Below are 14691 nucleotides of genomic sequence, written 5' to 3'. Positions count from 1 at the left end.
TAACCAACACCTGGTATTTGATCTCTCAAAGAGATAAACATAATAAAGGGACGAACAGGGAGAAAAATTTAATCAAATTTTGTATTGTTAGTTGGATTTGGAGTCGTTGAATCAAATTGTCGCTCTAAGGTCACGACTCTGGATATGCGATAGACTATGCGGTTTCACCGAACCACGGAGTGACTTGCTAGTTTTATATGATATATGCCGAACATCGGTAATACGGTTTTTTTGAAGGTACGTCATTGTTTGGTTTTATGTGCTCCTAGTTTGGAATGAACAGAAGTGAGAATAAAAATACATTGTGATTTGGAAAGAAAGTCGATTTTTCTAGCTTTAACTGTGTCATTCACATTCACGAGATTCACAAACTAAAAGTGTTTTCATATAATACGCAACCTGTTAGTTATTGGATCACCTCACGACCTTACGAAATGTTGTGTCCGGATTAGTTTGCATCAAGCCTCCAACGCAGTTGACATAGTAACGTATTCATTCTATTAAAAAATTGTCCACAGATTTCTGTGCACCAAAAACCTAGAAAAAGCTTTTTTTTACGTTTAAAAAATCAATAGACAAACTATCTCCCTAGAAACATGAAGGGCTGTAACATAGGGTCCATGATAGAATCTCCTACTAAAGGCTAAAATAGTTACAAAACACCACATGTACATAACTATAAAATGTTAAACTAGGAAACTGTACGAATGCCTATATCTAACAAATCCTTGAAATGAACTTTTATTTACCTGACATATCTCATGGAAATAATGATGATCGTTGTCGTTGCAGATAATTATCCGTGGTAACCCAAAATTAAGAAAAAAGAGTAGCAGCTTATTAGAGCTGAATTTTTCAGAAATCCTGCCAGGTTTTGCGCAATTCCCGACGTCTCTTGGAGCGATAAAAACATTGACCCATTTCAGTTGTCAATAATTTTTTAGTCCATTAATTGCCAAGATTTCATATGATAACTGTCATTAGAATATTTTTTAGAAGGAAAAACAATATTTCCGCAAATCATTAATCATCATGGTAGAATTGCATACACCCGGGTAAAAATTTGAAGGCATACAACATGCGTACAATAGTCCCGTTTGTGAAATAGGAGGCGTACAACAGGCTCGTAACACTCGATTTTGACCGGTTGTCAACCTGTTGTACACCTTCAAATTTTTACTCGGGCATTGATAATAAATTGTGTCATCTTAGATTTCGTATCACAATAGCAAAAAAACGTGCTAAAGTGATTGAATCTTTATTAATTTTGTTTTACTATCAATACAATTTATACCAAAAAATAGGTAAACTTGTGAAAAAATCAAGATACACAAATTTTTGGAATGCTATTATACGTTATTCTCTTTTAAAATATATATATTATTATATACACTCTTAATTCATCCATTCACAATATACAGTAGTATAACGCTTCTCATTTGTACTGGCCACGTGTTATCTTGGTCGCGTTTCATACTGATGAAACTTATCGAAAATATATAATCCGTCTATATATAATATACATTCTTTATATCAACACGAGTCATTGTTTAATATATAATATAATTTGGAAACTTGAATTAACAGTTGACAGCCCGTATTAAAAATACTATAGGAGATTATTAACGAAGGACAATCCTTCCTACCATAGGTACATCGTATACAAGATAGAAAAATGCATTCGCTATGTGACCAAGTGCACGATATAGTGCATTGACACGATATTTAATTTCCTTTATCAGAGCCAAGCTATCACGTGATTTTAATTCAGTCACTTGCACACTGCAAGAAAAAATCAAATCAATTAAAATTGCAACTAACTATACCATATTTTTCATTATCTTACTAACCCCTTTGATTCCAATTGCTGTCTGGTACGATTACTATAGGTATACATATAGCAAGCTGGATAAGGGCTGATTGTTTCTATTTTGTGAAATTTTCCAGCAACTATAGAAATTGCACCGTCTTTTCCTACAGCTGTACCATGATCCCAGTCTTCTTCTGTATACATAATTTCACCTTCTAAAACTGTCAGTGTCACATTAGACAGGTCTTCGCTAATGAAATTATCCAAATGCATTCCTGGATAATCCGCCACGAACAGTACGTCTGTATAATTCGACCAGGTATATACGTGGCGTTGAATTTCGTATAGTTTGTATCTAAAAAATAAAACTTCGTAATATTTCTTGCATATTAACAATGCGATATCTATAGAGAACATTTTTTTGCCGTTAGCTTCTTCTCTTACCTATATGAACTAAATTGTGTTAATAATGGCATCAGATATGAGACCGGCTCTAAAGGATGCCAATGAGTGGTCAATAAATCGACTTTGGGATTGAACATACGTTGCTGAAATCGGCCGTTCAGCGAACACCATACGTCTATGTAGATACTTAAGTTGTTGGACATTTTTGGCCAATGATTATTAACGAAGGCCTTGCCGTCCGAGATGCTGGGTCTTTCTGCGCGACGTTTTTGTCGCATAAGATTTTCCTGTTAGGGATGCATCAAAGAGGTCGCAATACTGTTTCATACAATATTTAAATAATTTTTTGATTTTGTGTGTCACCAATTTTTAAAATTAATTATATACGTCATCATTACAACGATAACTGCTCTTCTCTTTTATACACCTGTTTAATCCTATTCTTTATATTTTAATATCTACTGACCTTCAAGCAGTTTGCATACTGTCTCACCATGTCGCCATGCTTAGTCCAACGATCACCTTGGACCCATGCTTGTGGATCCATGAAATAATCTTTATTGTTCTGATTATCATGGACTTTTACTACAACTAAAATCGTATCCCAATTGTGTACCATCATATCCCAGGAGTAGCCATAGAGACCAGGTACCCAGTTATTATATCCCTGATTAAACAACGAATAGGATTGATATTTCGTTTAATAATCTTTTAATTATTGTCAACAGGTTATCGTTACCTTGGTAATGAAATGCGAATATGGTAAAAAGAACTGCAGGACGACATGACACAGTAATAAGGCTACGACAAATTTTTGTTTTATATTCACTGGCGGTTTTTCGCTTTGTTTGGATGTAGGATTTTGAGTTTGTTCCGATTGCTGATTTTTTTGGCAATTCTCATCGGTCGTATTTTCGTAATTTTTCTGATGTTTTTTTAGGGTATCATTATTTTCTGTTGTTTTTATAAAGTTCTCAGAGATACTCTTTTCCTGTTTTATACACTCTTTAGTAATTTCAGTATCTTCAGAAGTTTCTGATGCAGTTTCTAGATTTTCGTAATCTGACGAACAAGTGGAATTTCTTGAGAAATACGAAAAAATTTTCCTAGGCCAGTCTGTGTGACAGAAGAGAGGCATAGTAGCCAGACAGACGTACGGAAACATTCCTGAAACAAAGATAACGGTGAGTTGGTTAATGATTAATGACGTCATTTTTTTATGTTTAAGGACACCGCAAAAATATTTACCAATACTGAAGAGTCTGGAGTTCATGAGATGAAATGCCGTGCAAAATATCATTGCCGGTATACGCGTGCGATCTAAGAGCATCCAAAATCCCACGGTTAGATCAAATATATAGCCGAACCAATGAACTATTAGAAAGTCTGTTTGCTCGGTAGTTAGAAATAGCCTAAAGTGCACAATTATAAGAAGACGTCACCAGGTGGATGGTATAGGATATTCCTAATGAACAGTATAAATTTTATATGAAAATAATAACAAGAATCTTTAATACTTACTTAAAAGGATCAAAGACCCAGTGCGTGGACAAATTCGTCATGGAAAATCCATCAAGCCATTCTCGACCAGATTTCTTAAGACCGGCAAGAAAGTACAAAGCAAAAAATTGAAAGTTCAAAATAAAATAATTCCAAAGTGGCACTCTGGAATCTTGTGCTTGTGTCAACAATGAATCTATGGAGCTGCGAATATAAAGAATATAGTTATATTCTTATTCGAAAAATTTCTTCAGATTCATTTCTCAAAATATATACTTACAAATATCTATTAGCGTTTGTGCTCCAAAATAATAGAGATACTATGCCATACAGGTAACTGTGATTGTTCCAGTAACCTTTATCCAATAAAAATATGTACCAATAAGGAATGACAAAGCAAGCACATGCCAATTTGAAGCAGAAACCAAGCATAATCCCAAAGGCGCCCATCCACATTATGGTATAGATTACTATCATCCATGGCAAAGATGGCGGTTTCATACCATGGATCAAAGGGAAATGACAGGTGTATGGATCTCCCCATTTAATATCAATATCTGCCAATCCACGTTCTTCGACAACGTCCAGTACCATACATAGACCTTATTAAAAAATAATTATATTAAAAATACGAGAGATCAAATATATATACGGGCAGCGAGAAACTAAAGTAAATTATTAGCAACAAATTTTTGTCATTTATCACTGGTGTACTGAAATTCTTTATATCTCGTATCGCGTTTATAATTACACGTGCCTGATATCTGTGTTGAATATTTCTTTGATACATGGGGATATCATTTTCATTAGGTTCATATGAATTTACATTGCGTGTTCGTTAACTGCTGTTTAGACTAGACCAGTGCACTCGTTACGTAATACATATGATACACAGTTCGGTACTGCTGCATTCGTAATAATTATTACGAAGCTCATTTAATTTTCAAAAATAAGTTATCTTCAGATCACACACGACGGTATTGGTTGACAGTGACTCAATTTTGAATATTTTTTTTTTTCAAAATATAGACACTTGCAGCAGTTATGTGGAATCTTGATACACATAAGTGTTACTAGTATCCTTGGTACGTGGTCGAGTATATCTTGAAGGAAGATTGCGGCGACTTTGTACAGTATGGTTTTTTAAAAGCCGACTTAAATAGGGCGGCTCTCATGAAGGCTGTTAACACGATGGGCGATCCTTGCCATAGATATCTTAGCTACAGTGTGTTACCTATGACGGACATATGTGATGTATCTCGAAAATATACCGTATGGATTCTAAGTTCTCGTTGTAAATAATGGAGGCTGTGAATTTTTTCCGCAATATTTTCTAAATATATCAGACACTACTTTTGGGTGGGATTAAAAGTAAAAAGATTTTTTTCTAACGGTAAATATATTTTTCAACTCACCGAAAAGAGCTCGGGCTACACCTAAACTTGCGGGATCCGTAGGTCTGTATAGTAGACGTACGAAATTTTCGTAACTGGTAAAATTGTCGATTGAGAAGCCACTGATTTTTTCAAAATTGTCAAACAGTGTTTTCTTATCAGGTAGAGATTCACGCCAGGAATATATTTTTGATTCTTCCTGATTCATATGGCAGGATTTTTCTTCTATTTTGCATTCCTCTGTTTTTTGGGAATTTCTTGCTCTTCGCCGCATATTCTCTATGCGCCTTGAATCGCTTGTTTCTCGGTATGAGTTTTTGCTGAAAAATATAAAAAAAACTATTTTTATCACAGATTCTTTTTCATCCGCCAATGGTAGATTTATTTATTACTGAAAGTCCTTATAACAATTCCTACATACATTGTCAAGGAGTACAAGGCTGGGCGTGTTCCGCACGTAGGAAATCGCAGCTAATTCACGATGATTGGTGAGAATAATGGTCGATGCATACGAAAGTGCTTTTGAATATGAAATAGGTTTAACGCGCGGCAAATTCGATCATTGTTAAATTGCCTAAGGAATTTGCAAATCTGCGAACTGTCATAGCAAATTCGTCGCGATAACAATTACAATACAAACGAAAGCAAGCTTCGCTTACAAAATAAACTATCTAATCTAATTACCTATTTATTACGTAATTTCAAAAATTCACTAGTACCAACCAAAGGAATAAAACTAATTAAAAAATATTTCCCCACTATGTAAAATCAAACAAGTTTCTTATTCAAATATCAAATCAAAAATAAATTCAAAATTAATGGTAATTAATATATCCCTTTTGGTAAATCACTTAATAAATCCTTACCGAATATTGATATTTCTTGAATTTAAATCAACACGTGCCGTCAGAATCACCAAACGAAGACTGGTAGTGGCGGGTAGACGTAGGGAAGGTCGACGATGATCTGGGATGCCGAGACGGAGTGTAAGAGCCCTGAAGCAACGAAGTCTCGCAGTCCGAGATGAGAGTGAGAGACAGACAGAGAGAGAGAGAGAGAGAGAGAGAGAGAGAGAGAGAGAGAGAAAGAAATCGAGTAAGAGAGTGAGATAGAGGAAGAGAAAGAGAAAGAGAGAGTGAGATAGAGGAAGAGAAAGAGAGAGAAACAGAGAGTCTTCTCCGAAGCCGTCGCCAAGCAACGTAGTAGTAGCGGCTATGACTATGGCGGTAGTTGAGTATTGACCCGCGCCAGCGCAATTATATTTATCACCTTTGCACTGATAGACTTCTATCATTTACACTTTGCCTTTCAATTTTTTTTCTCTTACTTCATCATATCGCATTTCATTTATTGACTCAACTCCAAGATAAATCCGAGGACACGTGTGATGTCCTGTACTTATATTTACGTCAGAGTAAAATTTTGGACTTTTATAAATTTATTTTTTTTTCAAATAACAACTTCAAAATTATATATAAAAGAAGCATAGTATGCGAATGAAATCAGTGAAAAATTTACCAATAAAATTATTTAATCAATTTTTGACTTTATTTTTAAATAATTATATTAGTCACAAAAGTGCTTTAGTTGTTATTACACACTCCTACTTGTGTATTCAGTTGAAAATAATTCTCTGCCTTTACATAGCAACAATAGTACCTACAATATTTCTTACAATGAATCTTAATCGTAATTGCATAGACTCGGTCTGACGCGTGTACCTCATATGCATACTGAGAGCCGACAAATATATAGGCATATATATATATCTATATGAAATAGTCAAGTGATACAAGTGAGTAGTGATGAACGATCTAAAGAAAATGGAGGGAGAAGAGTATATAGCGTCATTGGTTTACAACACGCACGTATCTTTTCATTAGGTCCATGGGAGTTTATACGTTATATATATATTAGAAGATAGAAGAAGTAGAAACGTCTATCTCGAAGACGTTAACGTCAAAGGTCAAAGATTCTCTAATGAATTACGACTGGCAATTCTCGTAGTCAATGCCTCATAGACATAGTCCGTCCTTTGTTTTTGTATGACGTCTGGTGCAGCGTTATAAAAATTATTTATATTGATCAGCCCAAAGACACGAATGTGTAGTAAAATTTTTTTTTGAGTTTCAAGTGTCCTAATTTTTTTTTGAAAATTCCTAAATGGGTAGTAACGAAGACTTTTGGAATTAGCGTGTGCTTAACATCGTCGTATAGTAATTGGACGAGGCATGGTCCCTCATCTCTTCATCCCTTGCCAAGAGCAATGTACGTACTGGAATAGATAGTCGTTAGAGCCATAGATTGTGCGTACATGTGTGAACTCCTTAGGGATCATTCGTAGTTCCTCGTTTATCCGCTCCTATGTCGCTGTGTGTCTCTCGGCTCGTCCGCCGAGTCATTAATTCGAATCATTTCCAATAGGACGCACTCCTTAACCCCTTGTATCGCATGAAGGGTCCGTCAACGTGATTATTAAATCCACGACTCCTATGCGACGCTTCAAGGATATGGAATGACCATCTTTCTCTCTCTTCGCCACTTTCACTTCCCATCTCCCTCGCTGAACGATTAAGTGTGCCTTTAATACTTTAAAAGTCCCTGGTGGTAAAGGGTACGTAACTGGCGGACGGAGGAGGAGAATTAGGCTTTAGAAGGAAGATACCTTATCTAGGGAGAATTAAATGCTTGTGTAATAGAAAGGATGAGAAAAAATAGGATTTTTGAATTAATTACATAATTCAAAAAAGTTTAAGCTTTTTAAATATATTTTTGTACCGCTACTAGAGATGCTCGTAAAATTTGTCATTGATTTGAGTATGTTGTGTTTTTATGTTAATTATACATTTTTTAACCTTTCTTTTTTTTCTTTTTTTGTATATAGCCTTTTAGTATAGCAGATGTACTTTTTTGCTGTACTATTATTAATTACTGAACGCGTCACTTCTCGCGAGATTCCCAATGGTCGTTTTCACTGGGTTTTATTGTATTTTTTGTTCATTCCCCACTACCTACGTATATTCTTTTCTTATTTCCTCCACTGGGGTAGGGTTGTTAAGACAAAAGACTGATTTATTATTTGCACGCCCTTCAATCTGTCCCCGCGGACCATTTCTCGTTCTTTTTATTAAGGGCTAACGACCCTCGAGCAACAGGGTACAAATATAGAAAATTTGTAATGCGTACATCGATTAATTTTCAAAATTATTTAAAACAGTCAAATCTCATAATCCAATTAAAGCTTCACGTGATTGTCGTTCATTCTCCTAGTGCAATTCTCGAGAATGATGAATTAAAATAGGATTTTTGAACGTATACCAAAAACCACCCTTTATTTACACGTCAAGCCAATAACCCCGAGGCTGACAAATTAAGAGCGAATAAATAGACGCACGCACTTACACCATCCCACATGCATGTAAACATGCATACGAAGCCGAGTTCGACCAATCACGAGGGCTTATCAATGCACCCCATATTTTTCAAAAATTTATCCTCCCTCTCCCTCCACTCTTTCGCTTTTCATCCTACCTTATTTACTATTTGCACATTTTATTTATCCTCGAATCGAAATATCACGCACAGACATTTACACACGGGACATGTTTCTATCTGCCTCTATTACGTACCTATGTACATATGCACGGGAATATGTGGGTACACCTGGTATAAGGAAGGTCCAGGCATCCCTATGCTCCCTATAGGGCCTAGGGATATATACTCGATTGTCGTGTATTTGCTTGGCTATTTATCACGGTTTATTATTTCCTATTGTTCGCAGAGTCATGCTTTGTTGAGATCAGAGAAGGGCCGTGGCGAATTTCTAAAACCGTGTCCGATCGGATTTGCATATTACGATGATGCCCATCACGGGGCCCTATGTCCAACGGGTGACTATGGCTAGGTCCCCATAATTGCAGGCTACGTCCTGGAGGTGGTGTCCGATTTCAGACCCTATTAATTGCGGTTACCCCTTTGTTCTCGCGGAATTTAAGGGTTGATACATCATTGTACCGTTTCGCCGAACTTATCCTGTACCAGTCCCTAGCCCTTTTTCCATATAAATACAGGGTGTCCGTTTAAACATACTTGGCATACTATCATCAGTTATCCGTAGGTGAATAATTTTTTGAACACCCTGTATACACGTGTCTACCTATGTCATCTATCTCTACTTCGATATACGATCGAATTACGAATTTGCCTAGCAGCAGCAGCAGACTGCATTCCTTTCTACGTATTCAAAGTAGGGGCAAACCCTTCTAATCTTTACTTTGCATATTTTTTTCTTCTTTTTGTTTCTATACGTGAACACGTCATGCTCTTTGTTCTTTTACTGGGATCCTCTGCGTTCTTACGTCATTTCACGTTTTCATTCTTGTCCAATGTAAAAATTTGGATTAAAAATTAATTACTACAGCTTGGAATATTTTTTAGGGTATTAATTGAAAAAAAAAGTTATAGTCGAGTCTGAGGGTTTGCACCCTTAGCTCATTCCGGGAAGGGGTCAAAGGGCATTGCGTCCAAGTCGGAAGGTGTGCACTAGGAAGGGTGGCAAGGAGGACCAGAAATAAGGGCGGCGTGGTGGGTTAGGCTGGAGTGGGTTAAAAAATCGGGCATAAAATTAACAGTATATACAGGGTGCAGGGTGCAGTTTGTTACTCGCTGGTAATATTTCACGTGAGCGGCTCTCCTTCGACCCTTAGATACGTTTGTGCTTGTCCTTATGTGTTTTTGTGTATGAATGCATGCGAATGTGTGAGAGAGGTCCAGTGAGGGGTGAGAGGGTTGTTTCGTACGTTGGGGGGATGCTACAACAATGGAACCCTTTAGCGAGCCCCTAGCACCCAGCCAACATCCATACATCATCATTCATAGCAAAATGGAGAAAAAAGAAAGCTGGGGGCACCTTTGGATTGGGGTCGCTCGCCCGATAGGGATGGAAATAGGCGCAACCAGTATCGGGGCTCCTCTAAGTACGCTGTAAGTACCACCTTAGGTACTCACTATGTAATTTTCTGTTACGTTGGTATTATTGCCGGTTCCATAAGTATAGTTTTTAAAATCTTGCTTACGAGTGAGGTTTAAAAAAAAATGTAATTGACAATATTTTTTTAAATTTTACCTACGAACTCTGATTACTTATTCTTGGCCGTCATTCGGGGACGATTTCTATATGCTGTAAAAATAACGTTGAAGTTTATGTCTGTGATGAAGTAGATAGTTTTCGGGAATACCCTCTTTTTGTCATTCCTCAAATAAGGGGCTGTCGGGCATTTTTTGTCTTGCGGTGTAAACAGTGACGCGCCAAATTTTTGTATCGTAAAGGGGTGCTTTGTAGCTGGAGAGGGGGAGGTGGTGTAAAATGAAAAATCCGTGAAACCGAGATGTGCAGAAGGGGTGAAAGTTTTTTTTGAATTTTTTCCCCGTTCGCCATTTATGTGTACACGTACACAGAACACTGGGAAAATCAATTGAGAGTCGATCATCAATCATTGATAATGATAGTTCATAATCATCCCCAGTATACTCTGAGTTGGTTTAATCGTAAGGAAACTAATAGTACCTATACGCGTGCCAATAAGAGAGGGTTGCCTAGAGAGAGAGAGAAACGTAGAAATCGAAAATGAAAATGAAAAAGAGATGGTAATCCGCTTTTGTAAAAAAAAAAGGACCACAGCCAATCGGCCGTCCCACATTCTAACCCCTTGAGCATGTCACAGCACGGCTGACTGATTGTAAAACCATAGACTGGGCCCACAAAGGGTTGCGCCGGTGCGAGTTTAAAATTAAGCCGCGTAATCGACGTGTAATCCTGCACTATACATACGAGACCCTTCATCTCACCTAGTCGCCATGTTGAAAGCGTAACCGAGTCTAAAACGATATTTCAAAGGGTCAAGTAGGAAAATCCCAGGATGAAATTTGATTTTTAATACGTGGACCTCGCTCCAATTTTGATTTAAAAAAAATGTCTTCGCTTGATATTTGAACGAATGAAAATGAAAAAATTTCTTTACCAACGGTAAAACACGAAAAACTTAGCCGTGCATATATATTTTACATATGTACGAGGTTTAAATTAAAACAAAAAAGTACTTCATATAGTTTGTAAGACACGTATGAATTTTATATTGTTAAATATAACGAATGTTACAATTAACATTGTGTTTGCTGGGTGAGTAATATTATTTGCGCGTCCATTAACTACACTTTTCACAATACGTAGAACCGAAAGAATAATTTGAATTTCATTTTAATTTTATGTCATTTTTAACAGCTCGCGATGTCTCATAACGTTAACAGATTTATCTGTTTCATTGGAAAGGCATTTCCAATTCATAATTACGTGCACTCCATAGCGCAAAGCACCTGATCAATATTCACTATTACTTTGGCACGTATCAAGAGCAGTCTTCCAGAAATTTGACTTTAATCGCGTGCTATTACCTTCCAACGGATTTGTTCCCGCAGCTGTGAACACAATGGTTGCCTACGCACGGTGCTGAAAATTAAATTATATAATAATTAAACATTTGTTAAATCCATTGGTACTTTTGAATACATATAATATAATTTTTTCAAATTGTGTCTTATCTTATTTAAAAATTTTTTAAATTTATTATTCCATCATCTATGTATCTATACATTTTGGTACGAATCAGTATATACTATATAGTAAGTTACGCTCATTCGCTCTACTGGTCGTACATACATAGTCAGCTGGTACATTTAATGTCGTATATAACGTGCGTCGCATTACGATCTAGTTAGCGTTCGACTTCACTCGTGTTGATAATCTTGGATGAGATTAGGCGAGCGTATATGTGCGTATACGAACTTAGATTCATACGTGCGTTCTATAGGGCGTTTCATTCTCCAGGGGCGTCCGAGCGTAAAGACGTCCCGTGTGGCGTCGAGGGAGGATTCGAATGGGGCAGGTACCTACCCCACAGTGTAAGGACAACACAGAGTGGGATAAAAAACGGAAAAAGTGAATATAGGGTAGAAAACTGTCACAGGGCTTTTGGAAAAGGAACCGGGGTGCCTCTGATGTAACAGGAGTTACGAGAAGAAGCCAGTAAAACGGGTAGTGAGGGGTGTAGGATATTCTTTTTGTATATTTTTTTTTTTTAGAGGAAAATGTCCCAATTTTTATCGTAGGGTTCTCTTGTAAGCTGCACTCAATTTTTATTATATTCCTACCTTCCCTTTATACGGTCTTACATCCCTTGGGCTTTCCAAACACTATTACTTACACTGACGTATCTTGTATTGGGAGAGTTCGTTTTCTGGGGGATTCTAGGGAATTCATAGGGCTAATAGAATGAGTTTCTTTAATGTGACAATTTACGTCCTCGTCATTGTTAATAAGTATGTATAATGTTTACTGTAAAATTGACATGTACAGTTATGGAAACAGTATACATTTGTATCTATTTGTAATCGTATACCCCTTTAAAAAATTTCTAAATTCTTTTTTATTGGAAATCTATTGGAAAATCTTATTAGAAATAATATAGCACCGAAGTCTAGGGGGCTTGAGAATACGTTGCTATAGTTTTTCTATTCTATCAATTTGCAGAAAAGGATATCGATAAACGGTTACTCTATATTGTTTTTTTTTCTTCTTAATATCTTCAGGATCCCTCATCTTCTCATGCCCCTATAGGCTTTAGCGTATAGAAGGTCAATAGGGCGTGCTCCTTTTTACGGTACAGCATTATTTTATCGTGATCGGCAACTGTTTTACTCATAGTACGTACAGTACCATAGTGAAAGGGAACTTCCCAAGTCTGTGTATTACGTTGTACCAAGCACGTATTCCGTATACGTAATATTTAACGCGGTCCACTTAGTTCTGAAGTAGCGAACTGGCCGCGATAGACATCTGCAATGTTCCACGTGGCTGCTCGCCGACCTTTACCCTCCAATAGAGAATTCGAACTTGGCCACGTGGAATCTTTCAGTACTTAAATTTTCATTATTCCAAAAGATATACGTATATACTTTAGATACATTTATATTGAAAATGAATGGTAGAACATAGAAAGCAATTATTTTCGTATAAGAAAATACATAGGTACTCTCTCTACTCTCATTTATCTGAAATCGATCGAATCCCCAATTTTCTCCCAATTTCAGAATACTTAATACCATACTGGTAATACTCAAGTTACCAGCCACTCTCTTTCTTCTTCCTCCACGTACTATTTTTCTCCCTCTAAATTTCTTTCTCCCTTTTCGCTATTCTCTATCCTAAAGAGATAACGATCTGCACGAGGGTAACATGGGGAATATAATAATAGCCAAGAATTCCCTAGGGATGCAGGGATGACGGATCCGAGCAGTATTAGATTCTAGGAACAAAAGATCCTTATTGGACCATGAGAGATTTTTTTTTCGTAAAAAATTGTTTTTTAAATGTATCACGATTTTTAGTTACAGTAGCAGTCGAATATTTTTTTGACTTATCGTAAAATAAAAAATCACTATACTATCATGGTTTGGATATATAGTCAAGCTTTGCTGCACCTTTTATCAAGATTTTTATATGGGTTGTTTTTATACTCTTAGTAATTTTACTATCAGATAAGTGAAACAATGGAGAATAAAGGTAACGCGGGTATAATCCGCCATTGGAGCTTCCCCTAACGTTAACCAGGAACTAATGCACTAGATTAAGATCTGGTTATTGTGTTCACCGTTGTAACAGTGGCTGGAGAGCAAGAAGGGCTGGCGTTAACGTCAAAAGGCGTTACTCGGTTCGATTGGTTCACCTGGTACTCTATATATGTATAAAGTAGATCAGATAGATTAGTTATTATAGTATATATTTTCTATAGACGGAACTGGTTAGATTTTAGTATAGTCACCTTCTTGAATATAATATAAATGTATATGAACTTGGTTAGCATATAATTCAGTACTGATAGTTACTTTTATCATTAGTTAACCGTTTTCGTTATCAGGATTGGATTTTAATCAGTTCTCAATTTTATCTATATATGTATATAAAAGTACACCTAGGGGAATTGATCTCTTTGTAGTACCCTAAATGAAACTACAGTTGAAGTACCTCGAATGAAAAAGCCCTAGAGTACTGCAGACCTCTACGACAAAACGATAATTGTTCATTAAACATCTTTTAGGTATCATCCCCCAGTTTTTATCGTATTCTGTATTTATTTCAAGTAGCCTAAATAAATGATCAGCAAAACAGTGGGATGGTGTATGATTATTTTAGATTGTATTATTTGTTTGAAATCTTCGTCCCTTATAATTTCCATTCCTTTATTTACCGCAAGGTTCTGTAAATTTGTTTAGCATCCGCTATTGTACTGTAGGCAAAAACGTGCAACCCCTAAACCTTATTTTTAAGGGATGCCTTTTAATCGAATTGACCAGACAAATGGCCGGGGGCATTTCACGTGCGATCGTTTTAATATCCCAAGGCTATCGGTATAATTTTTTTGAGGTTCACAAGAATTGAGATTATTCGCCGGCTGATTGCACCCCCGATGTACTTTGTCTTGCAAAGGGATTGTTGGACTAGGTCAGTCTACGTATGAGATATCAGGG

General features: G+C 36.5%; 1 protein-coding gene across 4 annotated transcripts; it reads right to left on the bottom strand.

The window, feature by feature from the left end:
• Positions 1-24: 24 nt before the first annotated feature.
• On the bottom strand, positions 25-6321 carry LOC107270980 (vitamin K-dependent gamma-carboxylase). 4 transcript variants are annotated; one of them, XR_003060715.1, is made up of 11 exons: positions 5976-6321; positions 5131-5429; positions 3996-4317; positions 3737-3919; positions 3464-3627; positions 2955-3382; positions 2682-2882; positions 2255-2502; positions 1851-2165; positions 750-974; positions 25-643 (listed from the first exon to the last, which is right to left on the bottom strand). XR_003060715.1 is itself a non-coding variant. In XM_015746501.2 (11 exons), exons 3-11 carry the CDS (start codon positions 5381-5383, stop codon positions 1623-1625), a joined length of 2274 nt encoding a protein of 757 aa, XP_015601987.1. In that variant the 5' UTR covers positions 5384-5429; positions 5531-5628; positions 5976-6319; the 3' UTR covers positions 1360-1622. The 4 variants fall into 4 exon arrangements, 3 of the variants coding, with proteins under 3 accessions (XP_024943980.1, XP_015601987.1, XP_015601986.1); XM_015746501.2 differs by lacking the exons at positions 25-643; positions 750-974 and adding exons at positions 1360-1782; positions 5531-5628 and having other exon boundaries at positions 5976-6319; XM_025088212.1 differs by having other exon boundaries at positions 25-974.
• Between the last annotated feature and the right edge of the window lie 8370 nt (positions 6322-14691).

Source organism: Cephus cinctus, unplaced genomic scaffold, assembly GCF_000341935.2.
Source record: "Cephus cinctus unplaced genomic scaffold, Ccin1 Ccin1_scaffold0857, whole genome shotgun sequence".
NCBI lineage: Eukaryota > Metazoa > Arthropoda > Insecta > Hymenoptera > Cephidae > Cephus > Cephus cinctus.
The sequence above is the reverse complement of the archived record's forward strand: the minus strand, read 5'-3'. Positions and strand labels throughout refer to the sequence as shown.

Bases quoted from the DNA above. Each gene is read 5' to 3' on its own strand.
- LOC107270980 (XM_015746501.2), bottom strand. From the start codon at position 5,383: ATGCGGCGAAGAGCAAGAAATTCCCAAAAAACAGAGGAATGCAAAATA. The intron at 3,920-3,995 runs GTAAGTATATAT...TTATATTCGCAG, and splicing joins ACAAACGCTAATAGATATTT to CTCCATAGATTCATTGTTGA. The intron at 2,503-2,681 runs GTCAGTAGATAT...CATCCCTAACAG, and splicing joins AGTATGCAAACTGCTTGAAG to GAAAATCTTATGCGACAAAA.